General features: G+C 35.8%; 2 protein-coding genes across 2 annotated transcripts; both read right to left on the minus strand.

The window, feature by feature from the left end:
• Positions 1 to 292: 292 nt before the first annotated feature.
• On the minus strand, positions 293 to 10,252 carry LOC100267852 (phosphoinositide phosphatase SAC8). The gene is made up of 20 exons (XM_010655006.3): positions 9,947 to 10,252; positions 9,042 to 9,116; positions 7,876 to 8,003; positions 7,651 to 7,742; positions 7,447 to 7,504; positions 5,809 to 5,865; positions 5,568 to 5,601; positions 5,298 to 5,378; positions 5,094 to 5,200; positions 3,352 to 3,438; positions 3,177 to 3,254; positions 2,724 to 2,788; positions 2,318 to 2,416; positions 2,107 to 2,206; positions 1,857 to 1,965; positions 1,680 to 1,752; positions 1,495 to 1,588; positions 1,296 to 1,382; positions 695 to 761; positions 293 to 610 (listed from the first exon to the last, which is right to left on the minus strand). The coding sequence occupies exons 1-20, from the start codon at positions 10,098 to 10,100 to the stop codon at positions 483 to 485; spliced, it is 1,773 nt and encodes a 590-aa protein (XP_010653308.1). The 5' UTR covers positions 10,101 to 10,252; the 3' UTR covers positions 293 to 482.
• A 975-nt stretch (positions 10,253 to 11,227) lies between these two features.
• Positions 11,228 to 17,409, minus strand: LOC100245544 (bifunctional monothiol glutaredoxin-S16, chloroplastic). The gene is made up of 2 exons (XM_002263787.4): positions 16,905 to 17,409; positions 11,228 to 11,951 (listed from the first exon to the last, which is right to left on the minus strand). The coding sequence occupies exons 1-2, from the start codon at positions 17,292 to 17,294 to the stop codon at positions 11,448 to 11,450; spliced, it is 894 nt and encodes a 297-aa protein (XP_002263823.1). The 5' UTR covers positions 17,295 to 17,409; the 3' UTR covers positions 11,228 to 11,447.
• Positions 17,410 to 27,565: the final 10,156 nt, after the last annotated feature.

The following is a 27,565-nucleotide window of genomic DNA, read 5'->3' on the forward strand; positions in this document are numbered from 1 at the left end:
TTTTTATGAATTTTAATAAATTTTTATAGTATTAATATTTTATATTAAAACATCCACAAACGATATTTTTCTATATATCCATCAATACTCCCAATCAATCATGAACAAAACTTATACATGGAAAAAAATTTAGAATATATATTTGTTTAAATTAGATATCTATTTAAAATTTATATTTTATAAATTTAGATTCTTATCTTACGATTTTTTTTTTTTTTTTTTGTACTTATCAAAACACAGTTTTCGAAAAGAAAAGGAAAAGTACGAGGAATGAGTTTTGGAAATTGAAAGATGACGAAGGTTGTCTTTTAACTTCTATTACCCTCTGATCGTACAATAAATACGAAACACGCTTGCAAAACAAAAGATACTATACATCATTTCTCATATACAAGTTGTTGGAACGAATTTATTTTACTAAAATTTTTGTACAGTCAGTCAAAAAATCTAAAAATGGTTGTGTATGAACAAGATGCTGTGATCTATAGAAGGCGACACAAGCGGGGCCTAGAACAGAACTGTCTTCCATTAATTTTAACCACAGCCGTCACTCCAGCAGTCAAACCAGCCCAGAATACAGTAGAAACACAACGCTGCATATTTCGCCCCGCTGAGAATAAACAAATATTTGTTTGAATATAAGGTTAAGGGCCCATTATTGTTGGAATAAAAGAGTTATAGAAGCAGCACATACCTTGGTTCAGAGTGAAAGATGTAAGTGTCAAACCTCCTATAAGCAAAGCCGATGCTATTGGAAGATACTGCAAATATTCAATTTCTCTGTTAACAATATGATTAGAGATCGTTGAAGAATGTCACAAGCTTTCCAGTTTAGCCATCAAGAACTGAGATGGACTGGTCTGACTTGCCAACTGTGAAAACTAAATCCAAATACGCCAACCAAGCTGGCCTTGGCTGAAGATGAACCTTTTCTGTAGGGTAAAATTCTGGGGCAGCTTTTTGATTCATTTTTCAGAGACGATGCAATGGAAAACACCAGGACTCTATCAAAACCATTTCCAATAGAAACCCTCAAAGTAACTTTTCAATTCCACCCTCCTGACTGATAAAATGGACCATTATTTAATTTTACCCCAGATTTTCCTGAAGTCCAACTCTTTATGGCCATAGAAAAGAATCATAGGATCTATTAGAATGAGAAAAAAAGAAACATTTCTTGTTGTTTGACTGTAATTGGCATCGATTTCACTTCACATTTTTTTGTTTAAGGGATGTTGCAAGGACTAGAAATCTCATGAAATGGATATCTATAGATAGGCATTGATATTGCTTACAGAGAATGATTCGAATCCGTTTAGCTGGAATGGGGAAGGACTGTTTCTGTTGACAGTATAGCGGCCACTTATCAGATCAATTGCATCCTGAAAAACCATGAAATTTACAAGCAATTCGTTAGCACAAATTTCACTCTGGTTCACTTTCATTCAAATTTGCAAGTAAATAATAGCAAAGAAATATTATTAGACAGCTTGCCTGTCGAATCCCATCTTGGAAATTGTTTAAATAATATCTTGATATAGCACTCATCCCATCTTTAATGAGTCCTGACATAGTCTGTTTGCCATATCTGCAGTATTATCAATCCAAATTGCATTATAATGAGGTACACATGTATGTAGACATTATCCCTTGGAATCATAATTTCAGATGAGATTTACTTGACCAGATCCCGTTTTAGGGCATGCGTCCCAGAATATTCGAGGCTTATCTCATCACCTTGCTCAACCCACACTACCAGAAATGACATGAAACTTACAGTGAGAAATGGAAAACAAAATTACATGAGCAACTTCAAACAAGAGAAGATAGAACCAACAGTATGAAAAAGTCCATACAAGTTTTAAATATTTCATAGTCTTCACCAAACATAGCAATACACTCAGTAGAAGAAAGTACTCCAATCCTTTGCAGTTGTGCGTTTAAAGATTTCTGAGCAAAGTAATTCTGCAGCAAAAGAAAATGCAGAGAAACATAGATTTCAAACAAAGTATATCTCACATCTCAACAATGAAATAAGGAAACAGCATATTAGTATCTGCGGTGCACTAAGTACACACAGCTACACTAGGTACATTTTCTTCACACCTGGGTTACGTTCGTTCGATCAAGACAATCGATGCAGTTAGATCTAATAATTCCTTTCTGCTCCTCCAACATCTCTCCTTCTGCGTCTACTAAGAAGTATCTGCTCAGCTGGAATAGTAGTGATTAAAAACAGAATCATGGATAAACAGCATACCTGGATTGTGGCATACTTAATAAAAGTTCAAATATATTATTCCATCTACTTTTTTACCCTTGGTTATCAAATTCGTCTGAGACTTGATCATAGAGAATTTGTAGGTTATCAAAGTTCGAGCCACCACAATTCTGATGAAAATCAAATGAAATATATCTGCAATAAATTACAAACAACTTGTGAAGCTATGGACAAATTAAATTGTTCTAAACAACACCTGAGTTCCTGTTTTAAATCAAAAGGCATTTAGAACCAAAGTTCAAAGCACTATCCCTTAATCAGATGGCAAGTTATTGCTGAAATGAAATATAATACAATCATTTAGATTGTGGATCAATATCATACAAGCCATGTCCTACAAAATTTTACAACTAATAACCACTTTGCGCACTTGTTCAGAGTCATCATATGTTAAAATTTTAACACAAAAAAATGCATATACAGGCGTAATCAAGAAAGTCACCTCATATTTGGCAGCTTTTGCATTTCATCGGCATATGCTTTACTTAGTTCACCTTCATCACCATGCTGCAATAGTAAAACAAACAAAAAAGAATTACTCCAATATATGGAAAAGTATAAACAATATTAGCCAAGCATAAAAGAATCAACAATACATAAAGGGGATGCTGGGAAATCCCATAAAATGGCTGTCAAGTGATTTAAGTGGAAACCAATTCAAGGATATGTTTATGAAATCAAAAAGGACAAAAAAAAAGAGGTCTACGATTCTTCAAATCTTTGAACCACAATACAGTAAATCTTGTACTTGCCAAACAGATTTTTAAGGAAACATATCTCGTTCTACATGCAGCTGGCTAGATCTTGTCTTCTCAAACAGCCAATAGAAAAGATATGAATATCATATGCCAGGCTTATGCTACAGAGTGAAAGAAAGCAGAGAAGAAACTCTTACTTTATCAGTTAGGTCCACAGCTACAACCTCTCCATATCTTTGTGAAAGATCATGAAAATGACGCTCAACAACTTCTGACTGAATACAGAGGACCAAACACAAACATTAATAGATGCTCAAATTGTGCAACTCAAACTCAAACCATAGAAAACTACATCTTGGAATAAAAGCATACAGTTTGCTCATGATTGATGATTCTAAGTCGTGGCTTGTAGCTCAAATCAACAATTTGCTCCCAGAGGAGTGGAATTGAACCTCGAACCTGGGAAATAGATAAGACAGTACTTGTCATGCATTGAAACATATTTATTGTCTTGCATTAACAAATGAGAGATGAATATAGGCTTATATTAAATTAAATTGCCTAGTTAGAACTCACAAATTACAGTATATCTATACACAAAATGATTACAAGTAATCCGATACACCAAACAGGGCATGACCAGTTTATCCCTGATACCTTTTCCAAAATTCATTGATTGAAGCTAGTGAATATTAAAGAAACAATTAAATTTGCTATTAGTATCCTTAGTTGTACAACAAACAAAATAAGTGCCACATAGAGCTAGTACATACAAATAAAGCCACAATATTTCAGTTAAAAGGAAAGCTTGAGTACTTCATAGATAAACCAGTATCCTTATCATTAAAAGGAAAAAATTTAGTCCCAAGAAAAAATAAGTATGGCCATATAGATGTGTCCTCTTTGAAAAACAAGAACAATAGTGCACAATTACTGTGTCCAAGCATATTTGCAAGTGTGCAACATTCAATCAATTTACTTCTTCTCACTGTGCAATGCTGCTGGATGTTAATCCACAATTTATCTATTTGACTTACCACAAGCTAACAAGATTTGGGAGCTGTGGTGAAGATGTAATTATCATTGTCATTTCCAAGATTACAATCTTTCAGAGATTAGTATGATCGAACAATGTGTAATTATCAGATATACACATTGATGAAGAATGTTTCAAGGAAAAATGACCTCTGTAGAACTAGTGATTTTAGCAGGTGACACACTATACTACAGGAGTCCATTTAGGAATCAGATTTGAACAGAAAGGTGAATTCAAGATAAACATATCAATTGAGAAATGGGACAAGCAGATGGAATGAGTATTTATCGACTTCCAGACATACAATTTCTGTCCCAAGTGTCCATCATTGCTAAGGAAAGTTTTCTCCTTTGAATATTAAGCTTTCTTAGCTTGATGGCTACATTTCCTGGCAAGAGGAAGACCAGCATGTTGAGAGTCAATGCTGCCCCTAGATAGGAAAAGAAGATAGCCCAAATGCTTATACCAGTTCCCTACACTACTTTGTACTAGAGTATTCCTTATCCAAGAGAAGTTGTAAAACCATTCTTTTCTTCATTTTTTCCCAATTCTAAGCATAAGAAGGTAAACAAAAGAGCTCCTTCTTCATTGACTGTAACAGAACTATAAAACTTGGAACTTCTTGTCTAATTACATTATTATTGATTTTACTAAGAAGCACAAAATTTAAACACAAATTTATATTTATTAATTGAAAGGATGTTTATCTATTGAAACAACTGAAAAAAGTCTCTGTGAGAGTATAATCAGAAGCTGAAGCCACAAAACAGAAGCAGAGGTACATAGGATTTCCTCCATCTGAAGCTAACATGCATTAAATTTCCAAGGAAACACAACTATGAACTGTTGGATATGAGAAAGGAAAAGGAAAAGGAAAAGTAAAAATCAAGCTAGAGAGATACTTTTTTTATAGCACTCCTAAATAGATAAACCTTTTTTATAGGAGTCTTAAAGAGATATACTACTGCCACCATTTGGGCAAGGAAGACAGTGGGAGCCACTGAACAATAGATAATTTTGGAGATAAAAAGATACAAGCATGCATATCATGTAAGCTCCCCCTGGTATGATAGAATACCTGCAAAAACGAAGTCTTAAAACCTTCAAACTCCAGCAATTGCTCAGTTTCAATGAAATTAGCAGTGTCTCCTTCAAGGTTAGCTCCTCTTCTCCACATTCTTGTCCCTTAATCACCACATTACCATATTTAAAGCATATATTCAAAAGTTATAGGATATAGTAATGTAGAAAATAAAGCCCAATCATCTTCACATCATTGTACCTAGACGCCGCGTACACCTCCTTGAAATTAATGTAATAGTGGCAGGTGACTTCTTTAGCTTCAACTGTGCAGTTTGAAAGCTTAAGCTTTGGTTAAATGAAAACACTGTACTTAATGTTTGTTGGAAGACAAGTATCAGAAACTAATTTACTTCATTGCATTTGATGTGTATACATGCAGACACATACATGAGCATATGTGCCTGTGCACACATGCATACGCAGAGATATGTAAATAAAAAAGCACAAGGCATGAAAAGCTTCAGGATATTTCCTTGTAATAGAGGAATGATGAACCGATCAAGCTGTAACAGAAAATAGATAACATGTTAGGGGGGAAAAATCTTAATGCAATCATAGTCAAACATCCAACTTTGTAATGTTGGTTTAGACCTTAGAATTTTTTTTCCACTCAGCAAAAATCAAAACAAGCTTTTCTTCTGAAAACTAGAAAAATACTCTGAAAGTGACAAGCAAAGAACATCCTAATCTAGACAGAACAGATATCTAACCTTACACTCAATAAGCTCCTCCATAATATTTCTATTCCAAACAAATCGAGGGTCAGCCTGAAATAAAGATGGAAAATCAGAAGCTTAAAACTTTCAGCAGATGGTATCTAACATAGATGATATACATGCAAACCAAATAACGCTTGACAGGGATGAAATAGCAGTGAATAAATTTTTAACGAACACTAAATATTTCAGCTTGCGGATGCTGATTCTTTCAAGCAAGTGTTTGGTGATGGGAAGGGGGCTTCACTTGTGCACAATAAAAAGAATAGCATGCCACAAAATAAATTATTTCATCCTCTTGGACAAGAAAATTTGAGTAGCATGCAGATGATGAAGCATGCCACCTGTTTTCTTTGAATCGACAATTTAGAAGGCATCAGCGTTCCTTTTTGCTTCTCAACTCTAGATTATAAGGCTATATTTGGTTCCTAGAAAGTACTAAGAAAAGGAAAAAAAATGTTAAAGAAAATAATTTTCTTATTTTGGATACCATGGAAAAAGGCGAAGGAAAAAAATACTAAGGAAAAGAGAAGGGAAAATGCTACAAAAAAAAAAAAAAAATCTTCCTCATTTTCCTCGAGAAAATGTGGCAAAAAATGCATTACTCAATAATTTAATTTTCTTTACATAATCTTTTCCATTGACAACCAAACAAGAGAAAAATGTTATAAATTGTCCTTACCTTTTTTTTCTCATATCTTTTCTCTTTTATTTTCTTTCCCTCAAAATTTCTAGGAACCACAAATAACACAACAGTTTAAAACATAGAATTGCAAAGTACTCTATCAAGGGTTTCCAAGCATGCATGGTGAAAGTACACATGTTAAACCTACACTACATGACATTTAAACTGTGTGGAGTACCAGCATTAGACAAGGCAACCATGGATCCACACGGACTACAGCCAAGACTCCCAACCATGGATCTATACAGACTACAGCCAACAGACCCAGTATTCGACATGCACCAAACAGGAGCGATTGACAAAGGAATAGAGGATGAAATCTTTACTTCATCAGAAGTTCCTACAACATCTTCTGAACTTGTTCCTTCATTACATGGATATTTCAGATTGAGCAAAGTACCAATATTTACCAAGTTATGTTAATAGAACCTACCAATATCAAGCTATGTTAGAGATTAAGAAATTTTGGATACTATACTAATTCACTTTCTCCATTCCTTATGATTTTGGGACTAGATAAATCTCATACCAAGACATGCACCAGAACCAAACACACATACTTGAATTCATATAAATAAAATAAGGCAGATTTTCACGATCTCTTATCAATGGTGTGTGATTATATGAGCAAAATATGCACAAATAACCTAGAAATTCAAGAGAAATGCTATCATTTGCAAAAAGATATCACAGTGTGAAAAAGTAGCTAATTAAAATGAAACAGAGCCCCCAAATATCATTGTGTATCTTCACAAACAACCTCTGAAGCTTACAAAAGTTACACAAGCAAAATTTGTCAAAGAAATACATTCCTAGCTTGGAATGTATTTGATCGTGCAAATACAATGCCAAAGTTGGAATCCACATCCACAAGATTTGTCAAATGCACCAGGTATGAATTATTTCACAATAAGAACTTGTCTAAGAAGCCTAATATGAGGACAAACCTGCTTCCAGGTTGGTTTACTTGTCCACCCTTCTGCTAATTTGCATCTTCTTTGCAAACTGGTAAACAAGACAAAAGATCTTAAAAACATAAGGTTTGACTTCACATAAAGCAAAATTTGAAGATAACCAAAAATAAGAAGAGACCATTATGCTAGAGGAGACAATCTACTTAAAGAGAAAACTGCATGGTTAAAAGAATTTACTTCAATGTTATATCAGTTTCATATGAATAGTACAGCCCCACAGTTGACTCCACTGTTTTCAGCAGAGTCATAAAGTAAGCCTCATCTCTTTTCTGAAAAAATAAGATAAAAAAAAGGACAACAACAAAAACTACTTTAACAGGTTTAATGCAGAAATCAATTTTCGAACAATGTCAATTGATACCTACAAAAAACTTTACACAGGGTAAAAGAAGTAAAACATACTTCTTCAGAAGTTGAAAATCTCAAAGCATCATTGCAGGACAGGAACTTCATAGACATCACTCGAAAAACAGGGAAACCAAGGTAACTTCCAACTTCCTTCCGAGAAGTTATTACAAGTAAATATGTTCCTGAGTCAAAATAAAAGTAATAAGAAATGGAGCCTCATTTCAACACTAACACAATCATAAAAGTAAGATTTATCACTTTTTTGTCTATTATATAGTAATAATAATGACAAATAACAATTATTATTTATGAGAGTTGTCCATTATATTATGCCTTTGAATTTATACTAAGCTTGTTATGCTCCTGACCAGGGAGAATTAACAAAGCATCTAAAAGCTTTGATGCAACTACACTTGCCAAGAAACAAAGCACCACATAGAGCTTTGGTGGAAAAAAATTCTTGTTCAACTTCCCATATTTCTTGGTCTCACTTTTGCCTCTAATGCTACTATTTCAATCTTCATGACCATACCACTAGCAATTGCCCTTGAAGTTTTTTTTCATAAATAATAGAAAATATTGATGAAAAATAGAAAAAAAAATGCTTTAGATATGTAGAAGATCGAGAGACTAAGAAGAGAGGCTAGAACAATGAAAAGACCTAGCAAAACCATAGATCACGGTTAGGCACAAAGAATCCATGAAACATAAGAAAGAGACGATCCTAACAGCGTTTGAGTTTTAATCATTAACATAGAGGTATTAAAACTCAATTCAAAACCTTTCGTAACTGTATCAAGAAGGTCATCACTCACATGTCTTTTTTTCATCTATGAGTAGCCATCCTGTTGCCTTGCCTCCTAACACTATTTCAAGGGTTTTATTATAACTAACAAAAAAGACCAGTAGCACAGGACCAATCAACAGAGTGCTATTCTGAAGGTTATATCGATAAGGGCAGGATTCTACAGCATTATTATGACATTACAAGGAAGCCAGAAACTCACTTTCCAATGGCTAGAACTCATAAACTGCAAACAGGAATGCACAGGCACAGGCACAGACTAGACACAGACAAATATGCCCGTGCACTCACGGAGTCTCACATCCATCCACAATCACATCCACACACTTATGCATATCATATGCACATGCACACACCCATGCGGACATAAAAATTTGTGTGCTTACTGCTTAATAAATTCATATAGTGCATATACCTGCAAGCAATCTAATTGTTCCAACCACCCCATAAATTGTTGAAACTTTGGAAGGACTTCCAAAACAAGGGTCACCTGCCACAATTCATGATGAACCAGTCAACACACTGAAGCCAACAAAGTACTGATTCTTTAATAGCCTTTTAATTCTATTCTAACCACGCATTGAACCAATGAAGCACTAATTTTTCAATAGACTTCTAATTATATTTTAACATTAAACAAGAAAAATCAGGCAAGTTTTTAGGCATGGGAACAACTTTTGAAACCTTATGTGGCATGGAACTAGCTATTTTAAAGATTTTTTTACCCATTTTTCAACCAAACTAAAAAAATGTTTATGTATATAAATATATACTCTCTATCTAGTCAAGAGATTATCCATGAGACTTAAAATAGTGCATCATGCTGGAAAATAAGAAGGATACCCACCGGGTGGTTGAAACATTATCTAGTTAAATGTCTCAAAACGCAATTATTTGCAAATAAACATTAATCATATTTAAATTTTGGCACCATCTGCCTGAACTAATCCCCAGGTTTTCCCAGATTTTCAATCCAAAAAGGTCGTAGATGTCTCTGAAAATAAATACGTATATAGAAGGCATTATGCATAATCAGATGCTGATTTATCTGAAATTTGACAATTATTCCGACACGGCAGCATAAAATGTGAGTAAAGCACCGTTTGGTTGGCGAGAAAACGAAAGAAAATTAAAAAAAAAAAATAGAAGAAGAAAATTTGATCAAACGTTTTAGGCAGTTCTTATTCCAAAAATTTTAAAATATTAACAGCAATAATAATCGGAATAAGCTCAAATGACTGTCAAAATCTTCCGTTTCTTTTCCGACAATTCTCACCACTCAAAATATCATAACCGAAACTAAAATACAAAACTCCTAACCATCAAACGGCTCGACGTCCCCATCACGAAGCCCAATGGAGAAGCCTTGGTCAGGAGATTCAACGGCTCTGATCACAAACTTGTCCTCAAATTCCTGCAATTCCAGCTGGTCATAGAGCTTGAATCCACCGGACGAAGACACCGGAGCCTCCATATCTCATCCCACGAATTCAAACAACAACAAAAATCAAAGAGAAAAAAACCCTAATAGAAACGCGGTCATAGGTCCGAATAAGAAGAATGTTGAAGAAAGAAATAACGGAAATGGTCTAAACAAGCCGTCGACTTCAAAAGAACGGTCATTCACGAGTCATTTGCCAGTTTTTTTTTAGCGCTTTTTAATTATTTTAATTATTCTATAATTTCCATAATTACGTTTTTAGCCTTGTAGTTTTAACTAATTGTGGGCTTTATCAATCAATTAGATTCCAATTATTGGGCTTAAGAGTGAAAAAAGGTCGGGTTGGTCTTAGGTTCCATTTTTTGTCCTTTTGTGGCATGGTCTATTATCAATCTATCCTCAATTTATGAGGGCGCTCACGCTGATCGCTGGGTTGGTCAAAAGGCTGGCCAAGCGTCCTTTTCCTGGGAGGGAGGGTGAGACCGACGACCGTGAGAGTCATAGCTCGAGGCATTCAGTTATAATGTTTTCAAGTTTTCTTCATTTTCCTTTTTCTAAAAAAAATTAGCAATATCAATCAAATTGATTAAAAGACTGGAAAAAAAAATCATTTGAGGATAAAAAAAATTATATTTATATATAATTTAGCCCATGTTAGCAAGTTTTCACTTCACTGTCAAATAGGATGAATAATTGAACGAACTAGTGAAATTTGGCTGCTTACAAATTAAAATTTCAATGATGAACGATATCATTTAATGGTTAACAATGAAAAATTCTTGACTTTCTTTATTCAAAGAATGGGTGAGTGGGGTCACTTGGGGACAAATAATTATTTCAAAAGCAATATGAAGGGGAAAGACACAAGCGAGATCAATGCAAACTTGAGGTGGAAGGGAACTTGTAAAGCTTTTACTCCATGCATTTCCCATCGAAGTTGTTGGCGAGTGAGCTCACACAATCCTAACATGCATGCATGCTCCCTCATCCTTTATCTTTATTACTAGAGGTTTCTAACATCACAATCTCCATGAAATTCGGGGTTAAGCTCATAAGCTTCCTAGTGGAGAACTGTGAAGAATAAGTTGGTAGTCTTAACGCTCATTTTGATTCCTAGAAAGCAAAAGCAAAAGCAAAAGAAGAAAAGATTTCAACAGTCATACAACAAAGATGTCTCGACGCATTTTTCCCTGATCATTCAAAATGTTGAAATTTAGAGATTATGCAGCAATGATTCACTAACCTGATTAAAATTAATCAAGTATGCACGCCCCTTCTTTTATACAATTTCATCATCCCTTCTGTCTATTACCCTTACATTACTCTTAGCACCATACATAATATGGAGATTCCCTAAGCTGAAAAGGATAACTTAAGCATCTACTTCTTAAATAAACCAACAAGCTCACCCTTCTCGTGCATGGAAGTCAAGATATCACACCCTCCAACCAGTTCTCCATTCACAAAAATTTGGGGGAATGTTGGCCAGTTACTATATTTTTTAAGGGTCTCCCTTAATCCATAGTTGTGCTCTTCATCCAGCACGTCCAGACTCTCATAGTCCACCCCTTCACTTTCAAGAATCCCAACTACTCTCTGTGAGAATCCACATAGTGGGGCACTTCTTGATCCCTTAATAAAAGCTACCACTTTGTTCTCCTTAACCAACCTATCAATAAGTGTCTCCAGAGGAACTGTCAGCTGGGTGTGGCGACCAGGTGTCAACCGGAGATCAGGCTTTTTCTTTGGTGGCTGCCGGACCCATGTGGTGTTCCCTGATTCATTGCCTGGTGGGATCTTTCCAGTGGCTCCTATGTGTTCTTCCATCCATGATTTCCACGCCTGGGTTAAAGCTGTTCTATCTGGTTCATCTACTACTGCAACCTGCAAACCATTTTAACAGTTAAATGGTCCTTTTTTATAGGCAAAGATAGAATATATCAATACTGCCTAACAAAAAGGCGTGCAAAGGTATATATGTTGTATACAAAGGAGCTAGGAGGCCAAACAAACAACAATTAAATGGCTATTTAACAAGTAATATTTTCAATTCCCTCTCAGCACATATGTAAACCATTTTTTATTCAAGTTTACCCTGATCCAGAATAACAAACAACTAAACATATTTACAGAAATCCAAGTGTAACATTTCGATGAACAAAGTCTTATGTCAGAGGGCTTGTTTGACTCGGGTCATCCAGTTTAACAGGAGTAACGGGACTCAGAACCAGGTTAGCTTATTCCAATTTCTAGTGGGGAATGCTTGGTTAAGTCCAACTCTCATGCAGAGCTGATCTAGACAAAAGAAACTACAAGATACAAAGACATACATCCACTGCCAAGAGAGGGAGTTCAGCAGTGTCACCATATTTTCAGCCATTTTCTCTACAATATCTGGAAACATTCTATGGTGTGCATGAATACACCATAACAACTATAAAATTATCAGCACATAATTTTAGAAATCAATTAAATTTGATTACATGTAGTTACTAAAGTTAGTTTATGTATATTTTGTTCCTTTATTAGGTTGATGCTTTCTATGGATGCATGTCCTTAAATCCAAAAAAGGAACCCTAACTAGAACATTCATCATTCCAAATTTCTTATATTTTGGTAATCTATCAGGATTCATTTTACTAATCTTGAACACATGCCTACGCATTCTTTTAATCACCACTTGTTAAGCTAATCCAGGTAGTCCAAGTTTGGCTTTGCTCAACTAGATCAAACTTGAATCAATTTTGAGCCTCATCCAAGCTCAATTCATCTCATTCAAGTTTGGTTCTCACCACTCCAAATGAGCTCTGGTTTGTTCATGAGCCTATAAAAATTTGTTTAGTAGCCCAATCCAACATTTTAGGTTTCATAATTCAATATGCCTACAAATGCAACATTTAAATCTTCAATGTCGAAGTAGAAGTTCAATATTAAGCATTTTCCTTAATATTTCCTAGAACAAGATGGCGCACTCCCCATGGGAAAAATGAAACAAAAGCTGTATTCTTTCACTCTGTTGGTAATTGCTGGAAAGACGAAACACCTCAATGAAGCAAGATATTATTTTTTCCCAAATCTCTTCTGGTGTTAAGGCAAAGCTTCACTTTCACTAAATGGCTTTCCAACACATTAAAGGTTCAGAAACCATATAATTGATCCTAGACACAGCAAAATGGTGAGAAGGAATTCGTGTAGCCAGGGTAGTGATAGTTTGATATACATTATTGGCCTATAACCTAACAGACTTATGCGTCTCAGTCAATTAATAGCTTAATAGGTAGCATTTAGATAAAATATATATATATATATATATATATATATATATATCAAATTTTAAAATGAATTATTATATTCGTTTTTTCAAAAATGAATTATCTAGTAATAGAAAGAAGACTAACCATTGTGTTTGGTGGATACAAGGAATAATTCATTCTCTTTTTAAACAATCAATGATGTAACAAAAATGATAGTTGATAAAGATATCTAAAAAAAATGGTGGGCGTATTTATGTAGTTGCTTGGCAATGGTCGTAGTGATGGAATTGACAAGTGGTGGTAGCATGGTGGTGATTGAAGGGACCTAGGATAGGAATGTTGGCAGCAAAGATGGTATAACAAAGGAGTGGTGATGACAACAAAAGCAGTAGATGTTTCCTGGTGGCATTTGTGGTAGTGGTTGCAGGCATAGTAGGGATGGCGATTGTGAGATGGCATGATAGTGGAGGATGTATCATGATAATGGTAGAAACAGACTAACAATGAACAAATGTGGTGGCAGCAACTTTGAATTGACAGTGATGGTTGAAGGCTTCAACTAGCATGGTGGTGATTGAAGGGACCTAGGATAGGAATGTTGGCAGCAAAGATGGTATAACAAAGGAGTGGTGATGACAACAAAAGCAGTAGATGTTTCCTGGTGGCATTTGTGGTAGTGGTTGCAGGCATAGTAGGGATGGCGATTGTGAGATGGCATGATAGTGGAGGATGTATCATGATAATGGTAGAAACAGACTAACAATGAACAAATGTGGTGGCAGCAACTTTGAATTGACAGTGATGGTTGAAGGCTTCAACTAGCATGGTGGTGATTGAAGGGACCTAGGATAGGAATGTTGGCAGCAAAGATGGTATAACAAAGGAGTGGTGATGACAACAAAAGCAGTAGATGTTTCCTGGCGGCGTTTGTGGTAGTGGTTGCAGGCATAGTAGGGATGGCGATTGTGAGATGGCATGATAGTGGAGGAGGTATCATGATAATGGTAGAAACAGATTAACAATTAGCAAATGTGGTGGCAGAAACTTTGAATTGGCAGTGATGGTTGAAGGCTTCAACTGCCATGTTAGATGTGGTGGTGCTCTGGTGGCAGTAAAATGGGGGATGAGTGGTGGTGATGGTATCATTGCAATCATGTTGGTAGCTGGCCTATCAAGTAATGAAGGGGGTAGAGTGGTAATGGGGTTGGTGATAGCACTGACAGTTGTGGTAGTCATGGTGGTCGCAATAGTCAACTGGGATCATAGGATCAATGTCTTCATTAGGCAGACATTTAAGACATTAAATGCTGTCAAACTTTTCCCAATAAAAAGGATAGGATATAAAATGGGTTTCATGTTACATTCATAATTACAAATTCTTGATTTAAAAAAAATTATGGAAATCTAGTACAAAGTGGAGGATTCATATTGCAATAATGCATTCCCGAATCAACTATAAAACATTCTTCAGAATGCTGAACAACAGAACCTAAGTTTAATATGAGTTTTTAGAATTTTTTATTAACACAAACTGAAAACCACTAGATGCCTATTATTCCAACCATTCACTATTGCCTTACAAGGTCATCAGTGAAGCAGTTGACAGATGACAGGACAGTTTCAGTTCAAGGCCACTACAAGCTTGCACCAATCACTTTTGTTAATTAAGAAAAACACTGTTACAATACGATATTCAAGAAGAACACACTTGGACAACCTGCTGAAATCAAATGACCATTGTGTTTTACATAACATTAGAAGGTAGAAATCTATCGTTGTGAAATAATGTGCTACTAAACAACAACATCATAAAAAGAATGATATGAAAATATGAAACATCACTTTAAAAAAACCTGAAATTATCCCATGCTATAAGTCGTGGTTATGGCTCTCATTCCTTCTCTCAGTACATTCTGGATGACTTTTTTGCCTCTATTGTCATGTAAACACAATGGAGCAACAAGAACAACAATAATAGCTATAGCTTTGAACGTGTGCACCCTATTTTCATTTTTCCACATATGAGTATCTAGGCATTTATTGTGAGACACATTTACATAATAGTGATAGATAAAAAAAACGGGTACAATACATGAATCAGATATTACAAAAATGAGATATAGAGAAGTATAATCAATTTGATGAAAGATTCTAAGGCTCATAGAGGTAAAGACATGCATCCATACACATCATCCATATGGAAAAAATGAAGCTATGATGTTCAATGAAATATATTCAACAACTATGATATTTCATTGCCCTAGTTGGACACAAAATTCATAAAAATAAACTTTCTGAACTCCTAGATTTCAACCACTTTACTGCTAACTATTAATGAACTAATAATTTAAGAAGGGAGACATTGAGTATGCTCAACAATAACCATATAATTGCATGAATTGTGGGTCTGGGGACCAAAAATTTTAAATATATATCTTTTGAGATTTTATAGAGATATCATGGACCTCACAAAAATGGGAGAGAATCCTTAAAAACTCTTCAACACATAAAATGCAGTTAGATTCTAGGCATGCACACACACACATATATTGGAAGAATATGAAAGCAAAAGAGAGTCTTGAAATGTCTTAATTTATCCTCAAAGTACCTTTTCAATAATAGCATAACAATTTTACTAAGAAAAAAATTTACAACAATTTTTTCTTAAAACTTCAAAAAACAACCAAATATTAACATACTACATATGTTGTGGATCATTATACCATATCTTACCATAGACATATTGCCACACAACATGACACAAATGATAGATGCAGTATGTATCATAAATGTTTGACAAATATGATGACAATGTGTAAACTTAATCAAGGAAATTCAAATTTTAATTTGCAAGAAGCACATCATTGAGCTCCTTATCTTTTTGGTAGGCAAAGACAGAATATATTAATAGCACATAAGGCACTCAACGTACAAAGGAACAAAAAAGTCAAACAAACATCATCAGGTTCCTTTAAATCATGCCATATCATCAAATAGACAAATACCAAAAATTGGTTAGGAGCCACATCTATGTGTCCTATTTTAATACATCAAATGTTAAAAACTAAGCTCACTATAATGGTCCAAGAATTTAGCTTTTAACAATATGCTGAAAATATTCCGATTGAATGACTTAAAATATTCTAGCTCGTGTTTCTACCATGCTGGATTTCTAAAAATGCTGCTTTGCGCAAGCTCTCCGACAACAGTCAGTGACCAAATGTTCATAATTCTACACAAAATTAGAAGGCATATCAGCATATGGGATTAAGTGACGAAAAGTGCATGAGAAAATTTTCAAAAGACTAGCTTATTCAGTACCAGAAACACAAATGGTTTTTTCAAAAACAATCCACACGATCACAAAATTTTGGAAATATGACTCATTTTCAGGTTACCTTTTCAACCGTGTGTCCCCTGCAAATGTTAATTGTGTCATTTTCAATTTCACTTTTGCATAAATAATAGTAATGGAATCCTACGCTTTCGTCAAGTCTTTATCGTCATTACAAACAAACAGCAAGGCAATACCTTAACTTCCACGGCAAGAAACCTAGTTTAGGGCAAAAACTTCAGAACATACCTTGACGGAGCAGCACAGCTCTGGCACCGATTTCCTGTGGGCGAGAACGCTTGCCGCAATGCTCCGTGTTATGCCTATGAACTGAAGAACATCGCTTTGATCATAAACGGCGTATACGCCGGACTCCGACGGAAATTTTCCGGCGATCTCCTCAGGGGCCGGGGGCAGGGGAATCGGCTCAGTTTCCGAGAGCTTTCCGAAAGCTGAAACGACGGTTAGAGTTCGAGACCGAGCTGTAGTGATAGGTTTGAGAGACACGGAGGAGAAAGAGAGCGAAGGTTTGGTGTGTGAATAGAAGGAGAGAGTGGGGGTATTTTGGGAAGAATAAGAGGATAATAAGCGAAGAGAGGATGGAGAAGTGTGTATCGAAGATAGACTGATTGTTGCCATTGGAGGGAAGCGACTGCTTAGGATATGACTCAACTGAGAATTGAGACCCGCCCTGGTGCGATATCGTTTGGGAGAAATGAAGATGAATTATATGGGCCTTACGGTGGAGCCCAAAACAACTTCGGCCCAACTATTTGTTGGGCCTTTTTAGAAATATGGAAATTAGGTGCAATTCTCTTATATATTTTATTAAGATAATAATAATAATATATATTCAAATAATAAGCATGTTAAATTTATCTTTAAAAATGCAATTTTAAACTAAACACTAAAATAATTTTCTCAAAATACAATTTTAAAGTATATTTTATGTGACACTGATTTATTGTTGTATTTATTTTCTAATCTATGTTTTTTTTAGAATTTTTAAATATTAAAATTATATATAAAAAAAATCCAATAAAATGTCAATGTGTTTAGTCATATGGCTGAAATCAAAAGAGGGTATCCTCAAATTCGTTAAGCTCTACCTCTCAATAAAATCTTTTTTTTAAAATATATATATATATATATATATATGGACCTTGCATTTTGGCTCGATGTGTTCCCTGATTCGTGCCCAATTGGTGTCTCAGCTGATTTGTGTCCAGCTGGTGCTCCTTGATTGAGGAAGTAATCAATAAAATTTATAACCTATAACATCATATACTAGGGTAGCAAAGAAAAAGCTACTATAGTATAGTGGCTCTAGGATCGTCCACTGGGAAAGATTAACAAGCTCTCAATGATACCAATTCCAAGTGAATTGGTTTTGTTTCATTTCATGGTTAGCTTAAGAAGTAAAACACAAACTTTGATTGGTAAAGGTTTAGACTTAAACTAACTAACACAACAGAAGTTTGGAATAATTTAGGAAGAAAACATTCCTTGGAGATTTAGGTTCACTGGGGTGGTTCCTCATGCAAAAGACATAGCTCCGGTCAGATGGTTCATTTTCTCGCGTTAGAGATTCAACATATAGTCAAATCTCTAACCGGTGTTGTACAGAGACTCCTTCAATTAGATTTCACTTTAATTCTCTCACTGATGCAACTTGCAATGGTTTAAGCCTTGAAATTGAATACTGGATGTTATCAAACTTTTGGTTCATATCATTTTGCATTCCATCCATCCTTTTATTCAACATACTCTCCACTCTATCAATTCTTTGATCGACTCGAGCATTGGTGGCTTCTTGCTTTTCAATAAAATCTCCCATTACCTTGCTGAGTTTGGCTATTGCTTGTTCAAGACTTGAAGATTGCTGAGATGGTGGATCCGGCTGTTGGTATTGAGTTGCTCTGGCCTTCCATGAGAAATTTCGATGATTCCTCCAACTTGAGTTGTAGGTATTTCCATAAGGAGCATTGTTATTGGGCCTGAATTGTCCAACAACATTTGCTTGATCTCTATACATTTCCCTTTCAGCTGAAATTGCAGGGCATTCCTCCACCAAATGTTCATATGATTGACAATTGGGACACAGCTTCACTTGCACTGGTGCTTCAGCAACAGCTTGCACTTCATGTATTTTTTTCAGCTCCAGCTCCTCCAATCTTCTTGTCATAGCTGCCAACTTTGCTTTCATATCATCATCTTCTTTCAAGGTATACATCCCAGCCTTTGCATTGTAAGCATTCAACTGAGACTTCATCTTTCCCACTTCTCCTTTAGTTGGTTCATCCCATCCCCTTGAAACATCAGCTACATAGCTCAAGAAATCCATAGCTTCCTCTGGATTTTTGCTCATGAAATCTCCTCCACACATTGTCTCGAGGAGTTGCTTCATTGAGGATGACATACCATCATAAAAATAGCTCACCAATAGCCAAGTATCAAAGCCATGGTGAGGGCAAGCATTTATAGCTTCCATGTATCTCTCCCAACACTCATAGAATTTCTCATTCTCTTTAGCTGAGAAGTTTGAAATTTGCCTTTTCAAGCCATTTGTTCTATGAGTAGGAAAAAATTTCTTGAGGAATTCAGCTTGTAAATCAGTCCAAGAGCGGATACTCCTTGGCCTTAAAGAATTAAGCCAAATTTTGGCTTTATCCTTTAAAGTAAAAGGAAATAACTTAAGCCTCATCAAATCAATTGAAGCTCCTCCCTCTTGAAATGTATTACAAACATCTTCAAATTCCTTGATGTGTGCATACGGATTCTCACTCTCCATCCCATGGAAAGTTGGTAGAAGTGGAACAAGATACGGTCTGATCACTAGCTGCTCTGTAGGGGGCACTATGCATGATGGTGCACTCATACGAGGTGGATGCATGCGGTCCCTCATTGATCTGAATTCATTTAGATTATCTTGACAACCTTGGTGACTATGCTGATCTTCAGGTGTAGCTTCCATGATATTCAAGATCACTTCCAATTCTTTTCTCTGAGGTGTATCACACTTAACAAGCCTTCCTTCAATGTCTCGTATCCACTTTGGCATACACAACTAGTATCTATCTGCAACTTAAAATGAAAACAAAAGAAACAGGGCTACAACAACAAAATTCAACTAGACTAAATTTAAAAAGATAACTTAGATTATGAATAAATAAAGAAAGAATGAAAATTAGTAAAGTGAAAGAAACTTTACCAACTTGTGATGAAAATCACAAGTGCTCAAAAAATGGTATCACTATAAACTTGACACTCATTTCCCCGGCAACGGCGTCATTTGATTCGTGCCCAATTGGTGTCTCAGCTAATTTGTGTCCAGTTGGTGCTCCTTGATTGAGGGAGTAATCAATAAAATTTATAACCTATAACACCATATACTAGGGTAGCAAAGAAAAAGCTACTATAGTATAGTGGCTCTAGGATCGTCCACTGGGAAAGATTAACAAGCTCTCAATGATACCAATTCCAAGTGAATTGGTTTTGTTTCATTTCATGGTTAGCTTAAGAAGTAAAACACAAACTTTGATTGGTAAAGGTTTAGACTTAAACTAATTAACACAACAGAAGTTTGGAATAATTTAGGAAGAAAACATTCCTTGGAGATTTAGGTTCACTAGGGTGGTTCCTCATGCAAAAGACATAGCTCCGGTCAGATGGTTCATTTTCTCGCGTTAGAGATTCAACATATAGTCAAATCTTTAACCGGTGTTGTACAGAGACTCCTTCAATTAGATTTCACTTTAATTCTCTCACTGATGCAACTTGCAATGGTTTAAGCCTCTCACTAAGCCTTAACCATTCAAGGTGATCTTTAACCTTGGATTACCCGTCAAAAGCTCGCAAGAGATAACTAATGGATGTCTCCTTGGAGTCCAAAAGCTTACCAAGTGTTGGCTATTCTAGAAAATCCTACCTTGAAGTCACCTCCCAGAGGCTCGCAAGGGGTAAACTAGTGCATTTCCATGGTTGGAAATCACTTGCCTTACCAAGTGTTGGCCCAGGTGACTCTAAGGTGTTTTAAGTTAACTAAAAACATAGAAATCACTAAAGGATTTCACTTCCTCTTCATTACTAGCTAAAACCACAGAGCTTTGCATTCTTGTACTTGGAACCTTCCCCGGCAACCTTAGCTCCAAGGAATTAGAGGTTTAGTTACTCATTCTCTGGGGAAAACTCCTAAGAGAATTCATAACTTAGAAATGAAATAAAAATACAAAGTGAGAAGGTAAGGCAGTAGAAAGAAAATAGACTTTACTTGTTTACCCAAAATTTTACAGAAGGAACTCCTCTCTGAGAACAGGCTCCCGAGAGGTATATATATAAACATAATATAAAACTAATTATTACATAGATATTTAGTCTTTTTACCAACTTAAAAACTAAGGAATCTTGTAATTGGTGGTTTACAAGGAGTATTTTGGGATTTAGACAACAAAAATCTAATGGAAAATATCTCCCAATGTCGGTAGCAAATATCGGGAGGCTTCGAGAACCATTTCGCAGGAGAAAAATGGTGTCTACGAGATTTCGCAGACACTCAAGAAGGCTGCGAAATAATTTCGCAACACCAAGCTAAACTCGCAGGGCTGCAAAGTTGGCTTCCACCTTGAGGTTCCAAGCTTCCTTCTCACGGCAAAAATCGGGCATCGTCAGAAGGAGAAACATCACACTGTACAAAAAGGCTGCGAAATCACTTCGCAACAAAAGGGTGATTTCGCAACACTTTGCAAAATGCTTCCTTCAGCTCGGAGTGATTGGCTTGTAATGGCTGCAACTTCTTCGTTTCAACTCCGAATTGCACACCGTTTGAAGCATTGGATTGTTGACTTCCTGAGCTTTGAAATGGTATATAGCATGCATCATTTGGACTTCAGAAAGTACTCCAAAAGTAGCTACTACGACTGTCATCAAGAATATGCTTTATGGCAGATTCTCTTTGATTTTTCTCCTTGCAATCCGGATTTACTCTTGGCAAATGACTTCTAAGCTTTGCCCAAGATTCCTCATAGCTCTCCTCAGTCTTGACTTGCTTTGGTGATCAAAGTACTAACAAAAACACCAAAACTTACACAAAGTGATCAAAATTGCTTTCAAGGGTCCTTAACATGCCAATTGAGTTAAAAGGCCAAAATTACTACTCAAAAGTGTTTAAAAGGATTAATTATAGGCTATCAAATAACACTTTTTGAGTAGTAATCATTCTCACTCGATGGCGAAACTCTCTTTTCATTTATTTATGAGAAACTGATATATTGTTTAGAAAATGACTTGGAGTCGTCACTTATTTTTGTTTTATTTTTTTTAAAAGGGTAAACAAAATAAAAAAGAAAACCCTAAATGTGACTCCTTATTTGGAAAAAGGGGGTTTGTGAAAAACCAAATTGGGGCTCAAGAGTAAAGTTACTTATTGGAAAGGTACGATAAAGACCGTAACACCCCTCTAAGTCCCTAAAAATGAGTTTCTACTAATAAGATGAAGCACGTGTGACAATTGATTGATTAAACATGGATACCAAAAAGTTATCATACATTGAGAGCCAAAACAAAACTTGGAGAATGGTCAAAGTGAGAGCGGGTGTGTACCTTGGTAGCGAGCGAATGATGCGCCATCATGAAATAGGGTTAGTGATAGAATAAATGTGGACCGACAATGTTTAATACATTGTCGGTCCACATTTATTCTATCAATCTCCCACTTGGACCACATATATATTACAAACAATGTTCATGATAATACTTTATTGAGCTCATCTTTGCTATCTTATTCAAAATATCCTTAAACAATCCGGTCTACTAATTATGCTAACATAGGATTAAAGCGGCCTTCGTTAATCATAATTATAACTTGACCTATCATCAATCACAACATTAACAAAATTAGCAACATGGATCAAGTATGGATGTGTAACATGGAAATTACATAGAATATGATCTTTAATATGTCTATTTCCAATTGGTCCTATTTTATGACTAAAAGATAGTCAAATAACACTTTCAACACTTGATGCTAAACTGCTTCTGAAAGTCATCATTTCAATTCAGAGTGTTCAAATACAATAGTCTTTAAAATCAAGGTCTGTACAGATAACACAACATAATATCACATCAAGAGAATAAACACAAAATCTAAATACAAACTCCCACTATTCTGACACATCATCAATGTGTACAACACCCATATGTGTGACATGCTCATGATATACTTTGGGTGGCAAACCCTTAGAGAACATCAGCAATCATGGAGTTTGTGCTTATGTATTCAATCGATACTTGAAGACTCTGAACTCTCTCTTTCACAACCAAGAACTTGATGTCAATGTGTTTAGACTTTGACGAACTTCGGTTGTTCTTAGAATATAATTCTGCGGCCTTATTATCACAGTTGATTCTCAATGGTTTCTCAATCCCATCAACTATTCGTAACTGAGTGACAAAATTCCGCAGCCATATCCCATGGTTTGATGCTTCGTAACAGGCTATGAATTCTGCCTCCATGGTGGAAGAAGCAACAAGTGTTTGTTTAACACTTTTCCATGAAACTGCTCCTCCAGCTAACATGAAGATGTAGCCTGAAGTGGATCTCCTACTATCAAGACATCCCGCGAAATCGGAATCCGAATATCCCACGATCTCTAAGTGACTTGATCTACGGTATGTGAGCATGTAATCTTTAGTTCTTTGTAAATACCGCATAACCCGTTTTGCCTTTTTCCAATGATCCATACCTGGGTTACTTAAATATCTGCCTAACATTCCAACAATGTACGCAATATCCGGACGCGTACAAACTTGTGCATACATGAGACTTCCTACTGCCGAGGCATAGGGAAATCTCTCCATATCTTTCTTCTCAAGTTCATTTTTCGGACATTGGTGCAAACTAAACTTATCTCCTTTTGCTACAGGCGTGTCTCCTGGTGCACAATTGTTCATGCCAAATCTACTCAACACCTTATCGATGTAGGCCTTTTGTGATAACCCAAGTATACCTCTTGAACGATCCCTATGGATCTGTATACCCAGCACAAAAGATGCATTACCAAGATCCTTCATGTCAAATTTACTAGACAGAAATCGCTTGGTTTCATGCAAAAGTCCCACATCACTGCTTGCAAGTAGAATATCATCAACATATAACACCAAGATAATAAATTTGCTCCCACTGAACTTAAGGTATATGCATTGATCAACAGTGTTCTCTTTAAAACCAAATGAAGTAATCACTTGATCAAACTTTCGGTACCATTGTCGGGATGCTTGCTTTAAACCATATATGGACCTTTTTAATCTGCATACAAGTTGCTTTGAATCTTTAGACTCAAAGTTCTCCGGTTGCACCATGTATATTGTCTCATCAATGTTGCCATTAAGAAACGCAGTTTTAACGTCCATTTGATGTAGTTCTAAATCATAATGAGCTACAAGTGCCATGATGATTCTAAAGGAGTCCTTTGATGAAACTGGTGAAAATGTCTCCTTATAATCAATGCCTTCCTTTTGAGTGAAACCTTTTGCAACTAGGCGTGCCTTATACCTAACAATATTGCCTTTTGAATCCCGCTTGGTTTTAAAAATCCATTTACAACCAATCGGTTTTACACCTTTAGGCAACTCTACTAGGTCCTAAACACCGTTGTCTTTCATTGATTTCATCTCATCCTTCATGGCTTCTATCCACTTTTCAGAATTAGAACTTTGTTTGACTTGACTTACTGAAATTGGATCGTCTTCCAGACCCATGTCAAACTCATGTTCTTGGAGATATACAACATAATCATCTGAAATTGTACTTCTCCTTTCTCTAGTGGATCTCCTTAGTGGCACTTGTACTTGAGGTTCTTGAGGTTGTTAAGTTACCTCTTGATGAACTTGAATCGGTTCCATAACTTGAGCAGGAGGAATCTCAGGTGTGTCTTGAATCCCTGTTATCGACTGTACATTCTGAATAGTGTCATTAAACATAATATGACCATGTCCAGTCATAATAATAGGAATATTAACAAATTCCTCTTCAAAGACCACCTTTCTTAATGGCTCTCTCCCACTTAACTCAACATCCTCAATGAACTTAGCATTGCCCGTTTCAAAGAAGGATCTAGTTGAGGGATCATAAAATTTGAAACCTCTTGACCTTTCAGAATACCCTACAAAGTAGCAGCTCACTGTTCTGGAGTCCAATTTCTTTTCATTTGGCTTGTAAGGTCTAGCTTTAGCTGGACAACCCCAGACATGCAAGTGCCTAATACTAGGTTTCTTGCTAGTCCATAACTCATATGGGGTTTTGGCTACTGCTTTGCTTGGTACTCTATTCAAAATATAAACTACAGTTTTTATGGTTTCGCCCCAAAGTGATTCTGGTAAGGTGGAATGACTAATCATACTTCTTACCATATCCTTAAGAGTACGGTTTCGCCTCTCTGCTACACCATTTTGGCTCAGAGTCCCTGGCATGGTGTATTGAGGAATTATACCACATTCCATCAAATATTTGGCGAATGGCCCTGGACGTTGTTCTTCGGATCCGTCATATCTACCATAATATTCACCTACACGGTCAGATCTGACGGCTTTTATTTTCTTGCTTAGTTGGTTCTCAACTTCAGCTTTGAAATTTTTGAACACATCCAATGACTGAAACTTTTCATGAATCAAATAAAGATAGCCATAACGCGAGTAATCGTCAATGAAAGTGATAAAATATTGTTGTCCATTCCAAGAAGGGGTAGGAAATGGACCACAAATGTCTGTATGTATCAATTCCAAGACGTCACTGCACCTATTGGCATTCCTTTTCTTCATATTTGTTTGTTTTCCTTTAATGCACTCTATACAGACTTGAAAGTCTGAGAAATCAAGTGGATCGAGAATTCCATCTGACACAAGTCTTTGTATTCGTTGATTTGAAATATGACCCAAACGCTTGTGCCATAACATTGATGAATTCTCATTCATTAATTTTCGCTTAATGCCATAATTACTTGAATGCTAGGTTTCATTTCCATTAGTGGCCTTTATATTCAATTTATATAGTTTGTCTGTTAGACTACCTGTACCAATAATATTTGAATTTAGATAAAGACTAACCATTCCATTTACAAATGAACAACAATATCCAAATTTGTCCAAACATGAAACAGAAATTAAATTCTGTCTAAACGACGGTACTACAAAAGTCTCTTCCAAATCCAATGTACATCCAGAGTCTAACTGTAATATGAAAAGACCAATAGCCTTGACTGCAGCCTTGTTGCCATTTCCCACATAGATGTATCTTTCACCATCAGTTGGCATTCGTCTCCTTAGGCAACCTTGCATAGTGACACTTATGTGAGTAGTTGCACCCGTATCTATCCACCAAGTGTCAGTAGGCACTACAACTAAATTAATTTCTGAACAAACAAAGTTGAGAAGTGTACCTTTCTTTTCACGCCAAGTAGCGTATTTGGTACATGTCTTCTTCATATGACCAGCCTTCTTGCAAAAGAAACAAGTGATCTCCTTATCTTGTTTCTTTTGCTCCTTTTGCTTTGATGTCTCAGAAACTGCAGTTTGTTTTCCTTTATTGTCCCTCTTTCTTTTCTTGTTGGTACCAAATCCCTGAGATGTGGAAGCCAAGTGAGCACTTTCTATCTTTTCTTGCTTCAATCTCTCTTCCTCTTGCACACATTAAGCAATAAGCTCATTCAAAGTCCATTTTTCCTTTTGTGTATTATAACTGATTTTGAATGGACTGAATTGTGTAGGCAGAGAGATCAAGACCAAGTGCACGAGTATGTCTTCCGACAACTCTAACTTTAGTGCCTTGAGTCTCGTCACAAGATTAGACATTTCCATAATGTACTCCCTGATATTCTCTTTCCCTTTATACCGCATAGAGACAAGCTTACTAAGAATAGTGCTTGTCTCAACCTTTTCGTTTGCAGCGAATCGGTTTGCTATTTGGTCCAAGAATGCCTTGGCTTGGGTTTCCTCAGGTATTGCACCCCTTATTGCTTCTGGAATTGAGTGCTTCATAATCATAAGACTCATGCGATTGGATCACTCCCATTTTTCCATAGTAGACCTTTGCTCAGCAGTGCTGGCACTAGTAAGATCTGAAGGGCGATCCTCCCTTAATGCAAAGTCTAAATCCATGCACCTGAGCACAATTATAACGTGCTCTTTCCATTTCTTGAAGTTTGTGCCATTAAGCACAGGAATGTTATTAACATTTGCAGATATAGAAGATGCTGAATTCATAATAATAAAGCTCACAATTAGTCACATAAGCATCATACATACATGAATAAATATACATCATGCAAGATACCTAGCACAATCATTAATATTCAGTCTTTGGACAAAAATATTAACTTGTAATTGATATCCTTATACAAAATTAATTCATAAATATTGACACTAAAACCGAAAAACAATATGTTTGTCTTTGGACTAACATATCGAATGCAAGATAAACATTATATGTCATATATTTATGATTTCTTTATTTATTGTCATATAAAAAATAATCTTCCTTTGGGCCAATTATTTTATACAATAATACCATGTTTCATACTTCAAAATGAATAAAATTATGTAATATAAGTCACTTTGGCAACAAATATATAGATAATCTATTCAATTTGAAGCGTTAAACATAAACGCAACAAGAAATAATAAATTCTAGAAAAAGAATACAAAAATTCATCAAAACTATAGTTATATAATAGTACAAAATTCAAAAAAAACATAAAGAGTCCCATAGCTTAGTTGGTCAAGCACAAGGTTGAAAACCTTGTGGTTGTGGGTTCGAGACCCACTGGTGCCTTTTTTTTTTTGTGACAAAAACGTCATTCATGGCGTTGGCCTCCAACAGCAGTGCGCCCTAAATGGCGCTAGAGAAGATGCCGGAAATG

The sequence above is a fragment of the Vitis vinifera genome, chromosome 8, assembly GCF_030704535.1.
Source record: "Vitis vinifera cultivar Pinot Noir 40024 chromosome 8, ASM3070453v1".
NCBI lineage: Eukaryota > Viridiplantae > Streptophyta > Magnoliopsida > Vitales > Vitaceae > Vitis > Vitis vinifera.

Bases quoted from the DNA above. Each gene is read 5' to 3' on its own strand.
- LOC100267852 (XM_010655006.3), bottom strand. From the start codon at position 10,100: ATGGAGGCTCCGGTGTCTTCGTCCGGTGGATTCAAGCTCTATGACCAG. The intron at 5,379-5,567 runs ATATCCTGAAGC...ACCAAAGCTTAA, and splicing joins CATTCCTCTATTACAAGGAA to GCTTTCAAACTGCACAGTTG. The intron at 3,255-3,351 runs GTATGCTTTTAT...CTCTGTATTCAG, and splicing joins TCATCAATCATGAGCAAACT to TCAGAAGTTGTTGAGCGTCA.
- LOC100245544 (XM_002263787.4), bottom strand. From the start codon at position 17,294: ATGGCAACAATCAGTCTATCTTCGATACACACTTCTCCATCCTCTCTT. The intron at 11,952-16,904 runs GTATGTTCTGAA...AATGGTTTGCAG, and splicing joins AGCTGTGCTGCTCCGTCAAG to GTTGCAGTAGTAGATGAACC.